The sequence below is a fragment of the Protopterus annectens genome, chromosome 4.part0 (genome assembly GCF_019279795.1).
Source record: "Protopterus annectens isolate FY-2018-M chromosome 4.part0, PAN1.0, whole genome shotgun sequence".
Lineage (NCBI taxonomy): Eukaryota > Metazoa > Chordata > Ceratodontiformes > Protopteridae > Protopterus > Protopterus annectens.
In genome coordinates, this window is record NC_056733.1 from 279,643,234 (window position 1) to 279,668,602 (window position 25,369).

The 25,369-nt window shown below is 43.5% G+C and overlaps 1 protein-coding gene across 4 annotated transcripts in view; it reads left to right on the plus strand.

The window, feature by feature from the left end:
• Nucleotides 1-25,369, plus strand: part of MED13L (mediator complex subunit 13L) — a 3,068,540-nt gene that overhangs the window by 2,626,153 nt on the left and 417,018 nt on the right. For all 4 annotated transcript variants that reach the window (XM_044068259.1, XM_044068260.1, XM_044068261.1 and 1 more), the window contains one exon: nt 3,054-3,270. In XM_044068259.1, coding sequence (XP_043924194.1) covers nt 3,054-3,270 — 217 coding nt within the window. The remainder of the gene's footprint in view (nt 1-3,053; nt 3,271-25,369) is intronic.

The following is a 25,369-nucleotide window of genomic DNA, read 5'->3' on the forward strand; positions in this document are numbered from 1 at the left end:
GTTGGTTGCATCTTTTATACCCCTGGCGCACTGACGTCAGGGAAGAGGCGACAGCAACCGACGCCTGACCAGGACTTTGGAATTCAGGCTGACTGCGGGTACCCTGCCAGCAGCATAACCCAAGTGTAATGACTGCAACAGTTAATACACTCGAACATCTACATTTATGGTAGGTACACAACTGTACTTTTTGGATACTGCAACAGTGAAGAGAAAGACATCTACTGTTATGGTAAGATTTTATACAACTGACTTTCTTACTGTTGCCAATAGGCGCTCTCTCTCTCATGCTTTTGTAATTCAATGGCTTTACATTTTTTTGCAATTTTGCCCTTGCTGAGACTGAAATTGCTCAGTTGTAATCAGTGGTCTAGCACGGTTTGCAAATTTAAATAAAATAAATACCTTCCTTCTTTGACTGCTGCCATTATATATCACAGCATATATTGAGATGCTGGTTAGAGGCATTTTCACTGCTGAAGGGGGAGCCACCTGCTGAGAGCAATAGGCAGGAGGTAATGACACAGGGATGTAAAGGGGGTCTGTATTAGGGGAGTGCATGGAAGACAAAAAAAGTATGTATTTTTCTTGCTATCTCACACACACACACACACACACACACACACACACACACACACACACACACACACACACACACACACACTGTTCCTGCCTTTCCAGGTCAGTGACTGCTTAATTGTGATGAAGTGATATTAGTCGTTTTCAAGTACAACTTAACCACTCCCCAAAGAGTAATCACTTTCTGACTGCGAATGCCTGACTGAGGGTACCACATATGAGTTTAAACTTTTTGATGTTTATTAACCCTGTCATTTCACTGAGTCCGTGGTCCCATTTTCGGGGAAAACCTTGAATGCTAAAGACCCCACATAGAACAAGTACAGATGTGAATATGAATGCATAAATACCCCAACAGAGCAATTTTCTTATGTGCGTGTGTGTGTGTGTACGCGCTTGTACTTGCTTTTCAGCTGTCAGATTTTTACCTCATATTTTTGATCAGTTCCACTTAAAATTTGTGGTCATCTGGCAAATCACTGAAGACAGAAGTCACTAAATTATGACAGACATTTGAGGTTTAGTCTTCATGTCCTTTAGAAAATACATGCTAAGCTCCATATACTATTATTCTAGTAACATTCTATATTTATAAGAGCATGCTTTAAAATCTGTTGCTATTTTTTGTGCCCCACTCCCCTTCCCTTAGTTTTGCCTTTGTCCAGATTTTTTTATGCTAAGAGGTTGAGAGGTATGTATCTGTGTTAGATGTACTGGTCTTTGGTAATTAAAGATTCAGAGTAATTTTCCTCATTTCAGTTTGTTCCTAGAAATGGAATGCATGCATTCGGCCTAACCATTTTTAAGTCATGGTTCTGTCAAGTTTGTAAATAGCATAAAGTGTTTCTAGCCAGTCTGTATTTTTTTGTAGGGGAGGAATGCTTTTTCAGAAATTAAAGGTACTAGTCATAATTAAAATTCAAGAGGCCTGCACACCCTCCCCTTTAAATATGTCTTTTACTAAGAGTGTTTGTTGCTCAGTGAAGTCTGTCTTTACTTAAAAAAAACTGCCTGAAAGAAATATTGACTGTTCATTTTATGGAGAGAAATTGCTTAAAACACAGTACTATTCCCTTGTATTCTGTATGGGGGGAGTTATGTGGAAAGTTGCTATAAGCAGTCTAGGGGTGTGTTGCTATTCTTGAGTGTATTCTTTATAACTGAACCAGGAATTTTTGCTGGTTTTATTATCTGATGATTTATTTGAAAACCTTGGCCTGTAGCAAGCATTAGTTTCTGTGGCAAACCAGAATCTTCTGTCTAAAGAATTTATTTCCAACATAGCTCTCCGTGGTCCATTGTGTCCAAAGCCATTCCTTAATATTTCACTGTAACATCCTCAACAACAACCCCCCACCCCACCCAACAGACTGGGACCCTACAACCAGGGAATTCTATTTATAAGCAGCTGGGGAGCATGCATGTGGGAAATCAGATCTTCCTTGTATAATGCCTTTCTAACAGCTACTAAAGAGATTTATTTTAAACTATCAGTTTATGGAAAAATACAATGCAGGCAGATGAAGTTTATGAATCCTTCCCAACACATATATATCCATGTATACAACATTTCAGGTAAAATTAAAAACATTCTTGTTCAAGTATGTGAAATGCACGGGCTTCCAGAATTAGAGGAATCACCTAAAATGTCAACAGACCGCACAAAATTTTGTCCACCTACTTTTTGTTTAACTGACCAAATTAAGCAAACAACATATCCCCCTTCTTGTCTTCATTTACTTTTCACACTTCAGTTATTTTTCTTTTTTTCCATTCTTTCCTCTCAGATTCAGTGTTCCTGCCTATCCATTCCGTTAACTGTTGCACACTGGCTTAACTGTTCTTCATGCTGCTTTCCCTCAGTTTTAAGTAATCATGTTGTGTTTATCATAAATGGCAGCAATACTTTAAATATTTTTGTCTTTGTACCACATTGTAAAAATCTACTGTAAATGCTGTCTTACTTGTACTTTGTATGAAGTCCTGTAAGTGTATGTTTACATAATGTCCATGTTAACTTTTGTCACCACACACAACTTGAAAGAAGTCCCCTTAGATCAATGTTCAACCATGGTCAGTAAGCAAATAAACAAGGCAAATAAATGTATGATATTTATTTAATGTCTTAAAAGCTGATGGGCCACTTTCTGCCTTTGTCTGTATAGTCTTGGTCCCACATCTTTTCTCTGGCGTAGCACTTATTTGTAAATGGGGTGTTAATTCATGATAGTTCTCTGAATAGGAGTGGGACATAATCTTTAAACAATAAAAGTTTAACTAAAACACAGTTCGGTATTAGAATTTCTGAAATTTGTGACTGAAGAATAATGGTCTTGGCCTGTTTTATTTTTGTTTGAGTATGCGCACACACGTGCAGTTGTGTGTCATTGCATATGTGTTTGTGTTTTATTGGAAATTGCAAGTTCTATAGGAAGTGAAGCTAATTAGTTGCCGATTTCCTTTCATTACTGCAGCACTACAGAGCGAGAACGAATAGGGATCCCTACAGAACCTGAATCAGCTGATAGCAACACTTACTCTCCAGCAGTGGTCATCTACCTACTGGATCCTTTCACGTACACCTCTGAAGAAGAGTGCCCTTCATCTAACCCATGGATAACTTTGATGCAGTGTTTCTCAGAAGTGTTGGAGAACATGCCTGAAAGTACAAGGCATTCCTTCGTCCTTCAGGTAAATTATCTAAGCTGTTCACCTTCTGATGTATGGCTGTATAGTCACTAGTTTGATTGTAGATTTGCACCTAATGTGTTGGGGCTAAGGGATAAATGCAGGCACTGACAGAAACCGTCAGTGAATGACTTACAGAAGTCTGGTAAAATTCAGAATGGCAAACATTACAATGCCTGAACTTACATTGTCTCATGCACCATCACAAATTAACAACACGAGACATGCATTACTTACTACACTGACAAAGGTCTGACTTCAAAGTTGTGGGGACTCATCATTAACTTTCTGCATCCATTAACTATCTTATGAATGAGTATGTGGGAGTACTGTTACCTAAAAAGGCATGGTGTGGTTCAAAAGTTATGTCTTTCTTTGTTTTTATTGTTATAGCTGAGGATTCCTCCACAACCTTAGATTTGGTGAAGAGTTAGTTTTTTTTTTCTTCCTGGCAATCAAAATAGGCAATAGGCTGGGCATATAAATGAAACAATCCCTATGGCCATGAGTATGAAGATGCATTGGGATGTCTTGATCTCCTGTCAAGCAACAGAAGTGTTTCTGGTTAGGTCTGGGAACATTAAGGGTGATTGCTAGTACCTAAGATTAAGGAAAGGCACCAGTGGCAGCCAGTGGTCTGCCCCACAGGGGCCAGTAAAAATAGTCAGTGTTACTTTATCAGATGTTCATCGTGTTTCACTGTTGCAGTCATTACACTTGGGGTTATCCTGCTGGCAGGCGACCCGCAGTCAGCCCGAGTTCCAAAGTCTTGGTCCGGCGTCGGTTGCTGTCGCCTCTTCCCTGACGTCAGCGCGCCAGGGGTATAAAAGTTGCATCCAACGCCATTTTCTCCAGTCTTTTCTCGCCGCACGGTGCCCGAAGCAAAAGCAGTTCACAAGTGCCGATCGGCCGACTCCTGAGATTTTCAAAATTGAATTTCAGAACCAAAGTCTTCAATAAAGCTAAGTACCCCGTTGGGGAAACTTTTTCTTGCTCCAGACCGATGTCAGTAAAAGTTAATAATTGTATTTCTTGTGGGAAGCAAATACCTCATAAGGACTTTCACTCTTACTGTATTCCTTGCCTAGGCCCTGACCACGACGTTACTAGTTGTCAGTTTTGTGCTAGATTCAATAAATGAACTATTAAACGTCGATTTGATTTTGCTCTACATTATTTTGGCCGAAGGTTTAATTACATAATGCCGTCGGAACAATCGACGACCGCAATTTATAAAAAACGCAAAGGCAAAGAAAAAACCAGGCATCCGAGGTCCAAAACCGACGACGAAGCCTCTTCTAGGCCAGTCGCCGGTTCTCAGTAAGGTGCTTTTGCAGCCCCTGACACCCACTACCTCAGAGCCACAGGCCGTAACCGACAGCCATGCGGAGACACCGAGGCCTGTGGAAACTCAAGGTATTGGGCCTACAGAAACTATACCCTCAGATGGGTCCGGAGCCGCTGAGCAGGCATCGGCTTCTGTGGGTGTTTTCAGACCTTCACAGCTTACAATTAAGCCCACTACAGCAGCAAAGGCTAAGTCAAAAACACCATTAAAGACACAAAGTACAGCATTCTCCAGAACAGTCATCCATGCCAAAGAAAAAGATGCTTAAAATGGCCGAAGACCTAATTACCTTAATCAGGGATTCCCATCCCCCCCCCTGACAAAAGGCCTAGGCAGGATACTGATTATGACTCCTCTGACCAGGTTTCCATTTCCTCTGATTCCTCTTCTGATCAGGGATATTCTCTCCCTCCCTATGAGGACTCTGATGCAGAAGAGTCCATACCTTCAGCCTCTCCGCCTGAGGATTATTCTTTTGGGGAAACCCTGCACACCATGAGGGAGCATTCCCATTGGGAGAGCCAGGATTATTCTGAATCCAAGAAAAGGCTCAGAGACTTCCTTTTATTGCCTCAGCACAAGCCCCTGGCTATCCCCCTGTGCTTGATATTGTTGATGATGTTTTTTCTGAATCCAGTCTGTCTCCTGATTCTTTACCCCCTGCACCAGTCAAGCCAGGTAGGTACTACAGAGTCCCTGACACTCATAAATTTCTTTACAAAAACCCCGCTGCAGACCCAGAAACAATTTCCCAGGGTCCTAAAGGGATTAAGGCTTCTACTGCTAAAAATCCTGTCCCCTCAGATAGGGATTCCAGAGCACTGGACAGATGGGGGAAAAAAGTTTACACTTCTGCTACTTTAGCTGTAAGAGCTTCAAACTGTCAGTTTCACATGCTTAAATACCAACAGTATCTCATGTCTTTGTTAAAGCAGAAAATGGTTTCAAATACAGAAGGTTCTGACAGTAAAGAAATGCAGGATTTATTGCATGCAATTGAACAAGTGGGAAAGCATACTCTGCAATGTGGTTTTGATTCATTAGAGGCTTCTTGTAGAGCCGCAGATACAGGCTCTGTTATTCGAAGGCATGCTTGGTTGAAAAAACAAAATTTACCTGATCGTGTTAAAGTAAAATTATTGGATGCTCCATTACAGCATGATACTTTGTTTGGTGTTAAGGCAGAAGAGGTGTTAAAGAAAATGGAGGATAAAGCAAAGTCAATGCAGACAGTGAACGATTTGTTACAGGTTCAACCACCTAGATTTAGCAGAAACTGGCCTTCAAAAAATTGGTCCTTCCCAGTATCAGACAGGCCACAAAGAGGCAGATACAGACGCCCAAGAGGCAGATCACAGCCCCAAGGCTCCTACAGACCTAAGCAATGGGGTGCTTCCGCGTCCAAAGGAGGGGAAGACAATTCACAGCCTTATAGGAAACAGTCCCAATAACGTCCCTCTGCAAATGCCAAGCACTTACCTTTTGACAGCACCCCTAGGGGGGAAGCTAGCACTTTTCTCAAAAAATTGGCACATGATCACCCAGGACCAATGGGTGCTGAATATTGTTTCTCAGGGTTACAGGTTCCACTTCCACACGCTTCCAAAACCAAAAGGTATGCCAGACCTGCCAAAAAAACAATGGGCAGAGGCACAAAAACAGATTGCTGCTCTTATGGACATGGGAGCTATTCAAAACGTTCCACAGCAAGAACAGGGACAATGATTTTACTCAAGACTTTTCTTAGTACCCAGAAAGGACAAAGCCTGGAGACCAATACTGGACCTGTCAATCCTAAATACTTTCCTAGATGTTCCAAAATTCAAAATGTTAACAATACAGCAACTTCTGCCCATGCTGGGCAAGAAGGCTTGGCTAGTTACTTTGGACCTCAAGGAGGCATACCTGCATGTCCCATTCAGACAATCTTGCAGAAGATACCTCAGATTCATAGCAAGCTCAATGCATTACCAATTCTCTCCACTGCCCTTTGGCTTATCTAATGCGCCCAGGATTTTCACAAAATGCCTGGCACCAGTAATTGCATTTTGCAGACAAAAAGGAATTCAAATATATCAATACTTGGACGACTGCCTTATTCAAGCAGAGAGCAAGGACATTCTTCTAAAGCATCTGGCGTTTGTAAAAAGATTGCTAATTTGCCTAGGGTACACAGTAAACGAAAAGAAATCAAAACTAGTGCCCTCTCAAGAGATAATATTCCTGGGTGCAAGCTTAAATACAACTAAGTTTTGGGCCAACTGTAATACTGAGTGGGTCATCTATTTGGTGACCTGCAATTGTTCTGCTTTCTTTGTTGGAAAGACCTCTCGGGCCTTTCGTCTTAGAATTTGTGAGCATTTAAGTGACATTAAGAATAAACGTAGCAGTAATGCTTTATATAAACATTGTTTAAAGCATGTATCTGCTTCTTTTAAATTTGTTGTCATTGATTGCATTAGGGGGAGATGCAAAGATAAACAGTACTGGCAGGAACTACTTAGCTCCAAGGAGAGAGAATGGATCATTAAACTTGGAGAATTGTTTTCACCTGGCCTTAATGATCAATTGTGAATTCTGTGTTTTGATTGGCCTTTTAGTATGGCTTATCTATATATATGGATGTATTGCGATACTCTGTTTTTTCATTTTTGCATTTCACTGAAGAAGGCTCTGATGAGCCGAAACCGGTTTGAAGCTTTTGTAATTGTTTCTTACAATATCAGTTTCCTAGGGGGGGTTTCCTTCCCTATGGTAATAAATCGTTTTTGGATGTGGCTATTGCCAACACTTGCTGGCGTTTTTTTGTTCTGAATTTTTTCCTGTTTGGCCGTGCAAGGGTTTCACGGGCACCTGCCTCATTTTTCGACTTCTTTTTAAATACAACTGCCCAGATGGCTTATCTCACGCCAGACAAACAAAGGCAACTGACTCATTACTTTCAAATGATGGCAACAAAAACCCAGCTCCCTGCAAGAAAAATTCTGCAGGCCCTGGTTTTCATGGCATCCTGCATTCTACTAATTCCATATACAAAACTGCATATGGGGAAACTATGATGGTACCTAAAAAGAGTTTGGACTCAGCATTGTCACAGCCTGGAGACAATCATAACCTTAATTCCCTGCCTACAACAGGAGCTTCGATGGTGGGCCCAGGCCTGTCACCACAACAAGGGACAGCTTTTCACTTTACCCACAGCCAGGCAGACAATAACAACAGATGCATCAGATTATGCCTGGGGGGCACATATGGCAGGAAAATGTATTCAGGGCACGTGGACCAAAGAACAAATGCATCTTCACATCAATCAAAAAGAGATGCTAGCTGTACAGAATGCCCTGACAGCTTTCTAGGACCTAATACATCCAGGACTACTATTAATAAAGATGAACAATACCACAGTTATGTGGTACATAAACAAGCAAGGGGCACACACTCTTACCCCCTATGCAGACAAGCCATGACTTTCTGGAACACAGCACTGACCTATCAAGTACATCTGCAGGCACAATTCCTGCCAGGAACAAAAAACACACTGGCAGATGAACTAAGCAGAAATCTCATGGATCCTCACGAATGGAAGCTCAATCCACAAGTATTCAACATGATGACAAGGAAATGGGGATGCCCAGACATAGATCTCTTTGCCTCCCATCACAATTACCAAATACAGAAATCTGGAAAGGCCTGACAGTCTATGCCTTCCCTCCGATGCCACTTCTCACCAAGGTGTTACTAAAAGTCAGACAAGAAAGGCCAAGAATGATCCTTATTGCACCAGACTGGCCACGCCAACACTGGTACCCAATCCTAAAGAATTTGTCTCAAGGCCCAGCTTGGCTTCTACCTCAAATGCCTCATCTTCTGACACAACAAGACAATCAGATTCTGCACAGTCAACTCAGAACCTTAAACCTGGCAGCATGGCAGATAATGTAGCCACTCAGACTGCACCTCTCTCTAAAGCTGTTATGGATGTCATTTTAGAAGCCAGGAGGCCCAGCACTAGGAAATCTTATGCAGAAAAATGGAAGAAATTCTGTGCTTGGAACCAGGCACAAGGGCTCGAACCACTTGTCCCTAATATACGTCAGATTTTACAATACCTAACTGAGATGTTGGACAAAGGCTTATCTTTCTCATCTGTTAAAATCCATGCCTCTGCCATTTCAGCTCATTACAGTACGGAACCTCCTATTTTTTCACATCCTCTACTATGACAGTACCTCAGAGGGGCAAAAAATATGAGACCCCCAAGGAGAGCACCAGTACTTACTTGGGACCTCAATTTTGTTTTAGAAAAACTCACACTGCCTCCTTTTAAACCAGACAGCACAGCTGATCTAAAATTCTTCTCATGGAAAACTGCTCTGCTCCTAGCAATACCTTCTGCAAGAAGAGTCTCAGAGTTACAGGCATTAATGGCTGTGGAACCTTTCCTCATTTTTCATCAGGACAGGGTGTCTCTTAGGACAAACCCAACATTCATGCCAAAGGTGGTCTCCAATGTGGCCTTAAACCAAACCATTCATTTACCTACTTTTTACCCAAATCCCCAGAATAAAGGGGAGAGACTTATGCATGCTTTGGATATACATAGGCAGCTACGATTCTTTTTGGACAAAACAAAAGCTTTCAGAAAAACTGAGCAACTGTTTGTAGCATATGCTGCAGGATCACAAGGAAAGCCTATTACAAAGCAGACAGTCTCGAAATGGCTAGGACACTACATCCGCTTCTGTTATGCACAACATGGCAAATCAGTGCCTAAGGGCATTAGGCCTCATTCTACCAGAGCAGCAGCCACTTCAGCAGCTTTCCTCAGAGGAGTACCAACCAAAGACATTTTAGAAGCTGCAACCTGGAGCTCAGTACACACTTTCACCAAGCACTACCACTTACCTCTCTACTCTAAATCCAGAGTAGGCTTTGCCATTGCAGTTCTGCAGGGCTTGTTAGCCTCTCCAAATCCAATTTAGACCCAGCCACCCAACCTCAGCTTTGGGATTCTACCCAAGTGTAATGACTGCAACAGTGAAACACGATGAACATAGTACAGTTGTGTACCTACCATAAATGTAGATGTTCGAGTGTATTCACTGTTGCAGTCCAAGTTACCCACCCACCATCCCCCTTTTTCATTGCTGGGACTTTTCTGTACTACTCATCTCTATACTACCTATGTGTTGTATTTGCTTATAGATGAAAGAAATGTTTATAGTCATATATGCATGTTTGTTGGCATAATTTTATCTTTCCAGCCTTCCTATCTGGGGGCACCTGACATCTGGGGCAAGAAAAACTGAAGAAAATGGCGTTGGTTGCAACTTTTATACCCCTGGCGCACTGACGTCAGGGAAGAGGCGACAGCAACCAACACCGGACCAAGACTTTGGAACTCGGGCCAACTCCGGGTCGCCTGCCAGCAGGATAACCCAAGTGTAATGACTGCAACAGTGAATACACTCGAACATCTACATTTTTGGTAGGTACACAACTGTACTTTCCTGTGATGTGTGCCTTTGAGAGTATGTCGCCATTACAAGAGACTGAAGCAACTTCTAGCTTGTCCCTTTTAACCTTCATCTTTTAGTAGTGTTGTTTCTATTTTTTCATTTCCCATTAAGTTATTAGTACCCCTCAAGCATAATAATGTTTTTAAGGAGAGCTTTGCATTCAAGCAGTGATTAGCCTAAGATTCTGACCTGCACTGCCAGCATGATTTGGCTTTATGCGAGCTGGGTATGTAGTCACCCATCATATCTTTATTTACTACTTTCAGGTTTCACTCTTAGGTTCATAGGTAGATACTAGGCTATTGGCCCTAGGGCCTATACAAGCCTAGCCAAAAAGGTACCCTGGCTTTCACCACCCAAAAAAAATTATTTTCCTGTGCCCCTGTCAAGCAGAACCACAAAAGTGATCCCTGGGGTGAATTTCCTATTACCCACCCAACCATCAAGATTTTTCTTGAAGAGTACTAATGAGGAGCTCTGTTTGACATAGATAGGTAGTCTGTTCCAGAGTATGGGATGTCTCTGGGACAGGAATCTATCCCTCCAGCATGTTCTGTTTATTGTGGTGACAAGGTTTAGGTCCCTAGAGCATGTAGCTCAGAGGGATTGGGATTTCTTTAAGTGGAGCATGTCCAACAGCTCTGGGTTTGACATAGCTTTGTATGTTAGGCAGAGATCGCCACTGAGAAGGCGATATGCGACGGAGTAAAGCTGGAGTTTTTTGAGACTGTCTGTGTAAGGCATCTGTTTGGGGCCAGTAATCCTCTTTGTGAGGTATTTTTGCGGCCTTTCCAGTTGTTGTAGATGTCTTGTGAGGTATATACCAAAAGGGGTGTTGTACTCTATAATGGGTCTAATGAGTGATGAGTAGAGGGGAACAATGACCTCTTTTTTTCTGGATGAGAAACCTTTTGTGATGAGGTGTGCCACGTAGAAGGATTTCCTGACCACTGTGGCAATGTGATTATCAAAGGAGAGACTACTGTCCACCTGTGTTCCAAGGTCTCTTATCACACTTTCGGTGTTAAGTAGACTACCGCCTATGTGGTAGTTTATGGGTACAGAGTTTTTACCAAAGGGGATGACAATGCACTTTTTGGCATTGAGCTTGAGACCATGTCTTTGACACCAGGCATCTGTCTCAGTGAAGCCCTTTTGTAGAATGTCCATATCATTAGGAGTTTCGATTATGGCTCCTAGTTTGCAGTCATCTGCGAATTTAGTTGGCCAAAGACCTTCTGTGTTAGCCTGTACTTCAGAGAAGTAGATACCAAACAGGAGAGGACCCAGGACTGAACCTTGTGGTACTCCACTTGTCACTGGTCTGATGTCTGATTTGGAGTCTGCTACTTTCACAGTGTGGGTTGTGTCAGTAAGCCAGTTGGCAACCCATCTTGTGACATAGGGATTTATACCTAGTTTAGTGAGTTTATCTATAATTCCAGAGTGGGGGATGGTGTCGAACGCCTTGGTGAGATCTAGATAGGCTGTGTGAACCACCTTACCCCTCACCTATGGCTTTGGTGACTACTTCAAAGAAGTCTATCAGGTTTAGGAGACATGATCTGCCTTTTACAAACCCATACTGTGTGGAGTCCAGAGTTTGGAGATCTCCAATGTCTTTGTTTATGAGTTCCATGATGATACGTTCCATGGCCTTGTAGACGAGGCTCGTCAGGCTTTTAGGCATCTCTGTCTTGGAACACATATAGGTCAGTAATGATTAGACACCCAATCATAATTCTCTATGTTAACATTTTTTACATCAGGATGGTGCTTAAGAAAACTCTTCTTCCCAAGAGTGGAATGTAATTGTGGCACTGCGTGTTATACAGAACGAGTCCACAGATTTGCAGATGATAATCTGTTAGCTAGTCAGAGTTCTACATCACAGATGCAGAGGTATCAACCCTATAGTGTAGAAAAGATGTTAAGTAATAGATGATGTCCTTAAATATCACTGCTACAGTGTTCTTCACTGAAGGAATCTCCTGCCAGGGAGAGTCCAACGTCCGGCCAGTATAACAAAGCCTTTGGATTTTATATGCACTGTATGTCACATGTATGCTCCCCAAATAGGGGCATAAAGGTGACGTACAGAAGCAAATGCTCAGAATTCCTTTTCCACCAGCCTGTATGTGCCATTATCGAATGTCATTCTGAACATACATCTGCTGTACTGATTACCAAGCCTTCTTCGGATATGTGCTCCATTGCTGTCCATTCTCTATTTTTCTCAGTTTTGGTGTTACTTGTGTTCATGTCATCCAAGAAGGGAAAGTGTCAGTCTGGGAGGCAGATTCCCCCAAAAGAACATCATGACCAGTGTCTTATGCTTAGGTGCTTGCCACAGCGATAAGCAGTGCTCTATCTGTAAAGCATTTGTCCCTAAAACCCTTTGTAGTAATTTATCTTCCCTCTCCATTTACTTCGAGAGCCAGTGTCTTAAATTTTTGTCTCAGGGTGCTGTGGATGGAACCTTTCTGTCCCAAGGTACAGTGGTCTTCCAAGAAGAAGGCCAAAAAGTCTAGGCCTGATCTGCTTGCTGTCTAGCTTCCACTGAATGTCTTTCTAGAGCTGGTAAAAGCCCTGAAGACTGTGTCTCATGCTTGCATTGGATTTTTCTGCCGCAACCCCATCAGAGGCAAGCATGGATCTGAGATCTCACTCTTCCTCTAGGCTTTTCATACATTGCTCTGGACATTGAGGTGGAACCACTGTTGATTATTTACTGGGGGATTCGTCAAATCTTGGTCTGGGAAGGGATTTCTACTGTGATCATTGAATCCCATCAAGGGACTGAGCCGGCTACAGTTGTTAAGGTGGATGTCCCACTTAAGAAAAAGCAAAAGACCAAGCATTTTACCTCTAATATCCCCAGAATGAATGGCAGAATTTTACTCAAGGCTTGTTTAATGCCTTGATGGCCTTGAAGCCTCCTCAAGGGGTATCAGTCCCTGCTCCTTCCTGGTCTTCCATGCCTGTTAAGAAGACAAGGGAATCCGAGTTCTCAGATGAGGACATAGATTCTGGGGAAGAATCCCTTTCATGTTCCTGTCAAATTCTTTCTCCTCTGGAGTGTGGTTCAGAGGAAGAGGATTCCTTGAGCCCAGATTCCCCCTTGGAAGAAGTATTCTTTGGGAATTCTAATGCTTGTATAATGGAGTGCTTTAAGTGTGATTGGTCCCAGGTCACTAACATCCAAAAAGATCTACTGTGAGCTTCTACAAATGGGAATCTCCTAAGCAGTCTGCAGTTCCTCCTATGTTGGCAGCACTTTTGGACACCTTCTCTGCTGCCTGTGTAGTTCTTGACTCTCACCCCCTTGTCCCTAAGAAATCTGACCGGTTCTACAACGTGCCAGAGGACTGCAAGTTCTTGTTTAAATTTCCTTCTGTGGTTTCAAAGTCAACTGATAAGTCTTCTAAACTTTCCCTTCTAAGCTCCTCCCTTCTGATAAAGATAGTAGAGCTGTGGACAGGTTGGGTAAAAAAGTATATACTGCTGCTACCTTGTCATTTTGGGCTATTAATTACCATACCCATATGACCAGATTTATCTTGGCTGTCTTTTCTCAGGTAGTTTGATCTGCCTGATTCAGAAGGGAAAGCTTCAGATCTTTCCCTGCTTGGGTCTATTTTCCAGATTGCTTGTCACTCCTTAAAATGCAGATTTCTTTGTGTTTGACTGTTGCAGTCATCACATTTGGGTTATCCCTGCCAGGGTAGCCCTTGACAGGCCCGAATACAAGAGACTTAGTATTCCTGTGTTGGTTGCTGTCGCTTGAGGACTGACGTCAGGTCGTCAGTAGTATAAAGTAAGGCAGCCAATGCCATTACATTAGTCTTTCTTGCCATGGAGCCCAAAGCAGAAGCAGTTCGCACGAGTGCTGGTCGGCTACTACCTGAGTTTTTGTCTACTGAATTGAAGTTGAAGTCTTCTAAAGCTAAGTACCCCGTTGGGAATCCTTTTTTCTTGCACTAACCAGGGTCAGAAAAAGTTAATAATTATCTCACCTGTGGAAAGCAAATACCACACCGAGACTTCCACTCTTACTGCATCACTTGTTTAGGCCCAGACCACAACGTCCCCCGCTGTCGCTTCTGTGCTTTGTTCAATGCCAAAACTGTCCGTCGTCGGGCCCTTATTGTAGTCGGTAGAAAATAGAAGCACTAGGAGCCACGAGTCACAGGAACAGACTTTATTAAATCCAATAGCACAGAAATCCACCAAGAAACGCTGAACTACTTCCCTGCGATTTTCCTCACCGATGTAACTTCATCAGCATAATAAAAACATTCAAAATCTTGTTTTATATAGTCTTGTGACATTAATTAACCAACCAATGCATACAGTTAATTAACTGAAGTGATTTGAAATTAATTCAAATGATTATATACATTATACAACCCTTCGAGAGTCTACAAATTAATTAAAAAATGCAGCTTGATTAATGGATCATTATAACTAAAGCATCTTATTTAAAACAGGGTTTTAAAACCAGTGTTTTAAAAACAATGCAAAAGGAAATGTTTGAACACTGTATTTATATCAAATAATTTACTTGTTTAGGGAAGTTTCTCTCAACTTCATATAAGTCTGGGAACACGTACAGAGACAAGCCATCCGACAGCAGATCGTCTGAAAAAACTAAAGATAAAGACAGAGACAAGACCGCACAGGTCCAAACCTACCAACGACGCTTCCGTTAAGCTAGTCATCAGTCCTCTGGTACTCAGTGAGGTGCTTTTGCAGCCCCTGATGCCCACTTCATTTGATTCGCTGGCCACTAGTGAGACCCTTTCGGAGTCCGGTATGCCGCAAAACTCTTCTTCGACTAAGGATCCTGCGATAGTCTCAACCTTGGGTGGGTCTGGAGCCGCTGAGCAGGCAGCGGCTTCCGAGGAAGTCCTTTGCCCTACCGAATCTCAACAAACCGACATCTTCTTTCGCAACTATCGTTCTTTCAAAAACAACCGAGTTTCTTAGGCCCAGGGTTCGAACCACACCCAAGAAACCGATGACCCACTTTCAGGCGCCTGCTACCTTTCCTCAGTCTCAAATGCTTAAAATGGAGGAAGAACTTATCATGCTGATCAGGGGATGCCAAGCTTCCCCTTCCAAAAGGAAAGGAGATCTGTCCCCTGTAGTTTTATCTGAACAAGAGTCAGATGAATTTGATGCATCTGACTATGAAGACATGCAACCCCTCTCCACTTATGAGGATTCTGATGCAGAGGACTGCATTCCTTCAGCCTCTACCCCAGAGGATTTTTCCTTTGGGGAAACCCTGCATACTTTAAGGGAGCATTTCCAATGGGAGAGTCAGGACTACCCTCAGTCTAAAAAGAGACTCAGGGAATTCCTAGATCTTCTGCAACACAGACCTTTGGCCATCCTCCCAGTCCTGGATGTTGTGGAGGATGTTTTCCACGAATCCAGCTTGACTCCTGACGCCCTACCTCGTGCTTTCAGAAAACCAGACAAGTACTGTAGAGTCCCTGATTCGCACAAATACCTTTTTAAAAATACTACAGCTGACCCTGAGGTCATTTCTCAAGGGCCAAAATGGATTAAAGCAACCTCTGCTAAGAAATCAACACTCCTTCCCCTCTTCTATCTATTAACCTTTACAACTTCACTCAAGTAATCCATTCTATAACTCGTCCTAACAAAAAACAACCCCCAGGCTCCATCCTTGATTGGATACTTGTCTCCCATCCTAACAAAATCACTCTCTCTGGCACCATTCCTGACACCTTCAGTGATCACCTCCCTGCCTTCATCTATAGATCAACTAGTACCATCCAACACCAACATGTCTACATTCAAACTCGTAACCTTAGCAATTTCAACCCTTCTACTTTTTCCAACATCCTTAAACAAATTAACTGGCAAATCCTAAACTCTCTCCCTCTTGACGATGCTGTAGAGCTTTTTAACTCTATTTTCCTAAAGACTCTTAACTCCCTAGCCCCTCTAAGAAACAAACAAATTAAAAACAATCCTGCCCCCTGGCTCACCAAAGAAACTAAACAAATTATGCGCCACAGAGACAAATCCTGGAACCTTTACCAGAAAAATAAACTGTCCTCTGCACTACTCCAATATACCCAACTCCACAACCAAGTAAAAAAACTTATTACCAAAGACAAAAAAAACTACTATAATAAATTTCAGCAAAACAACAACAAGAACCCTAAGCAATTCTGGAAATCCGTTAACTCCCTTCTCCATCCAGGATCTGGAAATAACCCCTGCCCTGATCCTAGCTTAACTGACAATGAACTTAGCTCCAACTTCAATACCTTCTTCACTGATTCCATAGCTAAACTAACTAAAACATTCCCAAATATGAACCCTCCCAACTCCCCCCTCAAAGCACCTACCTCCCCAAATAACAACCCCCCCATTTCCATCTCAAACCAGTATCTACCTTTCTTATAAAAAAGCTTTTATCTAAACTAAAGCCTTGCTCAAATGCCCCAGACAACATACCCTCCTCTTTCCTCAAATGTGCAGCTGAAGGAATTGCTCTCCCAATCAGTATCCTGATTAACAGATCCTTAAATGAATCATATGTGCCCAAACTCTGGCATTCAGCCTACATTCTTCCTCTCCACAAAGGAGGCAAAAACACCTCTATCTCCAACTTCCGCCCCATTGCCCTCCTCTCACCAATATCTAAAATTCTAGAAAAATGTGTCCACCTTCAACTTTTGCCATACCTAATTCAGAACCACCTTCTTACTCCCACCCAGCATGGTTTCCGTCCTGGCCATAGTACCACAACTGCCCTACTATCCTTCCTAGAAACTGTCAATCTAGCTCGAAACTCTGGACTCATAGTATCCATAGTTCTGCTAAATCTCTCTAAAGCCTTCGACACCATTTCCCATTCCCATCTTCTCCTCCACCTTGCCAACCTCAATCTCTCCTCTAACACTCTTTCCTGGTTCTCCAGCTACCTATCCGACAGATCACAGGCTGTCAAATGGAAAAACTCCTCCTCTTTCTTCCTGCCTACTCCTACTGGTGTTCCCCAGGGGTCCATCCTTGGACCCATGCTTTTCAACATCTTTATTAATAACCTTCACTCTGTCATCCCTGACACTACAGTCATCCAATATGTTGATGACTCTACCTTGGTCTGCGCTGCCCCTAACATTCCTGAACTACTGAACAAAACTCAAATAGCTTTTTCCACCACTGAGAGCTGGATGCACCAAAATCACCTTTCCCTCAACTCTAATAAATCTAAAATCCTAATATTTCTCCCCTCCAAGGTTCTCTCCTTTGACAAAAACACTTTCAAGGTGCAAAGCAAATCATCCACTGCAATAGAAGTAGTCCCCTCAGCAAAACTCCTTGGCATTACCATAGATGAACACCTCAAATTCGATCTTCACATACTACAAAACATAAAGAAAACCCACCAAAAGCTAGGCATGCTATATAGGAACAATCAATTTCTCTCCAACTCCTCTAGGCACACCCTGGCAATAACCTACCTTCTACCCTCTCTTCTTTATGGAGCCCCTCTTCTAATCTTCTAACCAATCTGTCCACATCCATCACCTCTAAACTTGAAGCTTGCTAAAATCAGATCTCCAAATTTGCCACAAAATCCAAAACTTCGACTCACCACTGCCTCTGCCTCCCTAACCACTTAGACTATCTCCAGCTAACCAATGCTCATAAACTAATATTCTCCCCTGATAAATGCCCAGCCTTAAAGAATATTCTTCCCCCCTACATCCCAAACAGATCTTTGAGATCTGAACACCAAAACCTAATCTCTATTCATAAACCCAAATGTCCCACTGGTCAGCTTCTACTCTCCTTCTCCCTAGGTAAAAAATGGAACTCTCTCCCTTCTTCACTTAGGACTATCGCCAATACTGAATTCTTCAAAAACCAACTCTTCCTTCACCTATCTTCCAAATGGAAATGCTCATGCTTTCACCCTACATAAACTTTCCCTCCAAGCTCTACTTGCTCTACTTACTCCTGCTCTATTATACTCTCAAGCTTAATCCCATCTATCCAAAGAGCCTGTACTAGCAGATGTCAAATTAACTACTACCCTGTAAATATAAAAAAAAAAAAAAAATAAAGTCTCATCATGTATATTAAATTTGAAATTTTGTTTTTTCATTTTTGAATTTATAACCTACATTTTGTAACTTTTTGTTTTTCTTTTGTGTTTTGTACTTCTACAACATTTTGTAACCTTTGTATTTTGTAACCAACACTGTATTGTATTGCACATGGAGCTTTTCTCCCCGGGCCTCCACTGAAAATGGGCACTTCTTGGCCCAGTGGACCTCCCCGGTAATCAAACTGAAATAAAAATAAATAAATAATTCCACCCCCTCAGACAAGGATTCCCGACCATGATGACAATATTGAATAGTTAGCACACAAAAAAAAAAAAAAAAAAAAAGGTTTTTGCAGTGTATTGCAAATTTGCATCTTCAATGTTCTTACTGTGTCTACTTTCTATTGTAAATATGCATTTTAAAATATTCTTACTGTGTGTACTGTCTATTGTAATTGGAATTTGCAGTGTATTACTTTGTTTTCTTGCTGTTGCATTATGTTTTGTATTTCTTAAACATTGCATTGGTTGTACTGCCTTTGGAGCTTTTCTCCCCGGGCCTCCACTGAAAATGGGTTCTTCTTGACCCAGTGGACTTCCCCGGTAATCAAACTGAAATAAATAAAAATAAATAAATAAAAAGTATACACCTCAGCTACTCTTGCTATCAGGGCACTAAACTGTCAGTTCCGTATGCTGAAATTTCAGCAACATACCTTGGAACTGCTTAAACAAAAAATGTCTTCCTTTCCTGCTTGGGCAGAATCTAAAGATTTACAAGATTTAATGCATTCTACAAGTCAAGTAACTAAACACACTTTGCACTGTGGTTTTGACACCCTAGAAGCTTCTTGCAGGGCAGCAGTCACTGGTTCTGTCATTAGAATACATGCATGGCTTAAGGAACAACCCCTGCCAGACCATGTAAAATCTAAATTGTTGGATGCCCCCTTGCATAAAGATAACTTATTTGGCACTAAGGCAGAAGAGGTCTTAAAAAAGATGGAAGAAAAAGCAAAATCTATGCAAACAGTTAAGGATTTCTTACAGGTCCAGCCCCCTATGTTCAGCAGGCATTGTCCCTCCAAGCACTGGTCCTTTCCTGTTCCCAGTAAACCGGCCCAGCCTAGGACTCGAGGAAACAGACCCCCCAGACAGCAGCCCCATGGAATGCAGAGGTTAAAGCAGTGGACTACCTCCACTTCAAAACCAGGGAGTTCTGAGCTACCCCCTTATGGAAATAACTCACAATGACTCGCCACCTTCATCCCCCCCGCCCACCTTCACATACCCCTGGAAGGAAAACTCTCCTTTCACCCAAGCACCTGGGCCACCATTACCAAGGACCAATGGGTTCTGAACATTGTGTCTCAGGGATACACATTTTCCTTCCACACCCTTCCAGCCCAAAAAGGGTTCCCAGATCTACCACCAAATCAGTGGGCAGAGGTTCAAAAGCAAATCCTTTCCCTGCTGTTTATGAGGGCAGTAGAGCATGTTCCTGCAGAACAAATAGGCCAAGGCTTTTACTCCAGACTTTTTCTGTTGGCCAGAAAAGAGGGCACCTGGTGCCCCATCCTCGATCTATCCATTCTAAACAAATTCCTGGTGATCCCAAAATTCAAAATGCTCACCCTTCAGCAGCTGCTTCTCATGCTCTCCAAGGATGCCTGGCTAGCCACCCTAGATCTAAAAGAGGCATACCTCCACATTCCTGTCAGGGAATCATGCAGGAAATATCTCCGCTTAAGGGCAGGATCTCAACACTTTCAGTTCTTCTGCGCTTCCCTTTGGCTTATCTACTGCTCCCAGAGTTTTCACAAGATGTCTCTCTCCGGCCATTGCCTTTTGCAGACAAAGAAATATCCAAATTTACCCATACTTAGACGAATGCCATATTCAGGCAGACAGCCAGGAAAAGCTGCTCAAGCACCTGGCCTTTGTAAAGATCCTACTAACCTCCCTAGGGTACACAATCAACAAAAAGAAATCCAAACAGGTGCCCACCCAAAGGATAATCTTCCTGGGAGCAAGTCTGGACACAGCATCCCAGAGGGCATACCTTACAGCAGAGAAACACATTTTCTTGACAGCCTACTTCTCTCAACTAGCCACCAGGCCTCTGCTATCTGCAAGGAAGATCCCGCAAGCTCTGAGGTTCATGGCATCTTGCATACTACTCATTCCATATGCCAGACTGCATATGAGAAAACTTCAGTGGTACCTGAAGAGCCTTTGGTGTCCACACTCTCAAGAGCTGGAAACTATTCTACCTATAATTCCTTGCCTCAGAAAGGATTTTCTGTGATGGGCAACAGCATGCTCCCACAACAAGGGACTGCCCTTCTCCCCACCCCCCGCCACCCAGACCCTCACCACAGATGCATCAGACTATGCATGGGGTACACACCTGGACGGCAGGTGCATACAGGGCCAATGGAGCCCACAGCAAATTCGCTGCACATTAGTCTAAAAGAGATGATGGCTGCACGCCTTGATAGCTTTCAAACACCTTCTCTCTGCAGGGGTTCTACTGATCAAAACAGACAACATCACTGTGATGTGGTACATCAATAAGCAGGGAGGAAATCACTCCTACCCTCTATGCAGGCTGGCCATAACCTTTTGGCTCACAGCCTCTTCCATGCAACTACACCTGTTAGCACAATACCTACCAGGCTCTGTCAACTCTCTGGCATACCAATTAAGCAGAAATCTTCTGGATCCACATGAGTGGCAACTCAACAGACGTACCTTCACCCTAATAACTCAGAAATGGGGAAGCCCGAAGGTTGACCTCTTTGCCTCCCACACCAGCCATCAGCTCAGCAAATTCTGCACCAGGGAGCATCACTGCATGGCTTGGAAAGTGGATGCCCTGTCCTTCCCCTGGGTCAATCTACCAGTCTATGCCTCTCCTCCCTTACCTCTCATCCCCAGGGTACTGCTAAAAATAAGGGAGGAAAAAACAAGGACCATTCTTATAGCTCCAGACTGTCCCTGACAACACTGGTACCCCTTGCTGTGCAGCCTGTCCTTGCTGCCTCAATGGCATCTTCCTCAGATTACAAACCTCCTGACCCAGAGGGAAGGGGAATTCATGCATCCCCAATTGCAGGCACTCAGTTTGGCAGCTTGGCTTATTCCCTAACCCCAAACCAATCTACCGTCCTCAGTAAACAGGTTCTGGATGTTATCCGTGTGGCCAGATGTCCTAGCACCAGAAAGTCTTATGCAGATAAGGTTCTGCACCTGGATCCAGGCTAAGGGAGCCAATACAGCACAGCCCACCATCCCTCTCATCCTGGATTACTTAGCTGACATGCTACACAGTGGCCTGTCTTTCTTCTCTATAAAAATTCTTGCCTCTGCTATTTCTGCTCCTTTTCCCACTTAGCAGCCCCTTTTCTCACACCCTTTGATCAAACAGTTTCTCAGAGGGGCTAGCAAACTGAGGCCCACCAGAAGGGCCCCAACACCAGCTTGGGACCTTAACTTTGTCTTGGAAAAGTTTACCCTGCCCCCTTTCGAACCAGCTTCTTCTGCAGAGTTAAAATTTCTCTCCTGGAAAACAGCATTCCTTCTGGCCATCACTTCAGCCAGAAGAGTCTCTGAGCTGCAAGCACTCATGGCTATGGAACCTTTCATCATCTGCCATGCGGACAAGGTATCCCTCAGAACTAACCCATCCTTCATGCCCAAGGTGGTGTCCGGTGTGGCTCTCAACCAATCCATTCACATTTGCCCACCTTCTTTCCTAATCCCCAGAACAAGGGGGAAAGGATTCTTCACTTTCTAGATATGCACAGACAGTTCAGATTCTGTCTGGACAGGACTAAATTCTTCAGAAAGTCTGATCAATTGCTGGTTAGCTTTGCTACAGCTCCAGAAGGCAAAGCCATCTCCAAACAAACCATTTCCAAATAGATAGCACACTGCATCCATTTCTGCTACAAACAGCATGGAAAGCCTCCCCCCAAGGGAGTCAGAACACACTCCACCAGAGCAGCCTCCACCTCAGCAGCTTTCCTCAGAGGAGTCCCCACCAGGGACATCCTGGAGGCTGCCACCTGGACATCTGTTCAGACATTTTACCAAGCATTACCACCTGCCTCTCTTCTCCAAATCCAGGGCAGGGTTTGCCTCTGCAGTCTTGCAGGGCATCCTAGCCAGCCCCTAGTTTTCTTGACTGCCTCCACCCATTTCCTCAGCTTTGGGAATCTATCCAAATGTGATGACTGCAACAGTGAAACACGAAAAACATAGTACAGTTGTGTACACTAACCATAAATGTAGATGTTCGAGTGTATTCGCTGTTGCAGTCCTGGTCTCCCTCCCCCTTTATTCTCTTTCTCCTTTTATTGCCATTCTTCCTTGATGTTCTCCTTTCCTTACAAGGGACATATTGGTATTTATTTTGCACTGGTGGGGTTCTTCCACCAGAACCTGGCATCCTACTTTGGGAGCTCCTGATGGGTTAGGGCAAGAAAAACTGATGTAATGGCATCGGCTGCCTTACTTTATACTACTGACAACCTGACGTCAGTCCTCAAGCGACAGCAACCGATCCAGAAATACTAAGTCTCTGGTATTCAGGCCGGCCGAGGGCTACCCTGGCAGGGATAACCCAAATGTAATGACTGCAACAATGAATACACTCGAACATCTACATTTTATGGTAAGTGTACACAACTGTACTTTATGATGCTGCTGATGCCTGTTCCAAGGCTGCTGCTTTTGTTTCTGTGTTAAGGTGTTATTCTTGGCTTCATCTTTAGGGCTTGCCTGATGGTATTAAATCCAAACTTCTGGATACTTCTCTGGATAGTAAAAATATTTTTGGGACAGCTGCTGATGATCTTTTTAAATCCTTCTAGGATAAGGGTAAGGCCATGCAGAAACTCGAGCAAGTTTTTGTCTCCCCTAAACCAAATTTCAGAATAATTACCCTTCTAAGTTCACCTTTATTGACTGACTCATCAATCTTCCAAAGGTGAAAAGGGGTTCAGGTGTAGTCCTCCTTCTAAGTCCACTCTGATTCCTACTTCTCAGAAGCCTTCCTTTCAAGACAAGCTTGTTTCTGTTTGACATTTTTTCTCCTCTTCCCCTTGGCCAAGTACCCTTGACTCTCCCAGTTTGACAAGAGATTACTTCTGACTCTTTGATGCTATCATTTGCCAGGGGTATTTCATGATATGGAAATCACCTCCCCCCTTTCAGGTATTCCTCAGTCTCCTACAGACCAGCTCTCTCTTTTCTCAGAGGTTTTGTAGTCTGTTTTGGATGAGAACACCATTCAACTTGTTCCACCCACCCAGGTGGAAGAAGTTTTTACTCTAGGATGTTTTTAGTTCCTCAGAAAGAGGGGACTTGGAAACCAGTTCTGGCGCACACTTTTCTCAAGGTCCCTCCTTTCAGGATGTTGTCTCTCCAGACTTTGTTTCCTCCTCTTCTCCTCCAGAGGCCTCTTTGATCTCTCTAGGCCTCAAGTATGCCTGTCTTAACATCCCTATAAACCCTCTGTTCAGGAAATGTTTATGTTTCTCTGTTTCTTCCTCTAATTTTCAGATATCCTTCTATTCCTCTGTTGCAGTGTTCTTGGTTGTGGGATTTCCTGCCTTCAGGCGACACGTACATCGGCTCTTATACAAAAGCTTCAGCTTGGCAGTCGCAGCTGCATGGGACGTCACACGTAGGGCCATAAACCTGGGCCCCTGTGTGTGACGTCTGCACGCACAATCCTCAGAACTTTTCAGTCGCCGACTACTTCGCATCGTACAATTGCTCTCCAGACGTCAGATCGACTATAGATAAGTAACCTGGGGTTTTTTGCATTTCTAATATTTTACCGATCTTTCATATTGCTTAGGCTTGGTTGTTGTAGCTTTCAGCTGATGTCAGGTAAAAAGGGAAAGTGCCAGTGCAGGTGCCAAATTCCCCATAAGGATGCCCATGACAAATGCATTTTCTGCTTAAGCCAGGAACACGACCATAACGCCTGCCCTTTTTGTAAATCTTTTGTGCCTAAGACCTTACGTAGCCATCTGGCAGCTTTAAACCTTAACTTAGAAGACCAGTGCCTCACACGGCTGGCTCTCAGGATGGATCCTGCTTCGAAGGCCGCCCAAGAACCTCCGCATAAGAAGGCCAAGATGCCTAGGCCTTCATCACCTGCCACTTCACACCCAGACACCCCTCCGACTACCGGTGTAGAAGTTGAGCGTTCGGCGGATCCATCGGCTCCATCGACCTCCCTCGCAGAGGCCGCTGCATAGCCGACGTCCGGCACATCCACAGAGCTTTCTTAAACACTGACGCCTGTCGATGTTGAGGGAGAACTAGATTTGGGGGTTCCTTTGACCAAGATCCAGACCTCTAATACAGCCGCTGCCAAACCCAGCTCTAGACCGACTCTAACCAAAAAGAAGCAGAAAACAAAACATATTACGCCTATTTCTGCAGCCCCTCCAGACTGGAAGGCCTTCACCTCCTCTCTTATGCATGCACTTATGGCCCTTAGGCCTTCTGCCTCACCCACAACCACATTGCCTCTGCTAAGCCCTAGGCCTACCTCTGTTTCTTGTATTCCCGTGGCTCCCCTCCTTGAGGAAGAAGAAAAACATGAATCTACCTACTCTTCCTCAGATGAATCCATCTCTTATACATCCCAGATTGCTTCTCCCAGGGAATATTACTCTCCTGTTGAGGATTCTGTGGAAGGGGATTCTCCACCTGAAGACATTACATTTGGTGAAACCATCACCAAAATGAAAGACTATTTCAAATGGGATACTTCCCAAATGACAGAAACCCAAAAAAGATACTTTGAACTGTTGCAAGTGGAGTCCCCCTCCCCTTCAGCTGTACCCCCTGTTCTTCCTGCATACTTGGATGCCTTTACTGCGGCCTCTAGAACTCCTGACTCACAGCCTCCTGCACCTAAGCACCCAGACCGCTTCTGTAAGGTACCAGAGGAACTAAAATTCCTCATAAAGCCACCCTTATGCCACTGCCCATGATAAACAATCTAGGTTGCTACTCTCTGCTGCCCTATTGCCCATGGATAGGATAGGCAAGAAGGTGTACACTTCCTCCACTTTAGCCTTCAGAGCCATTAACTATTAAACGCATATG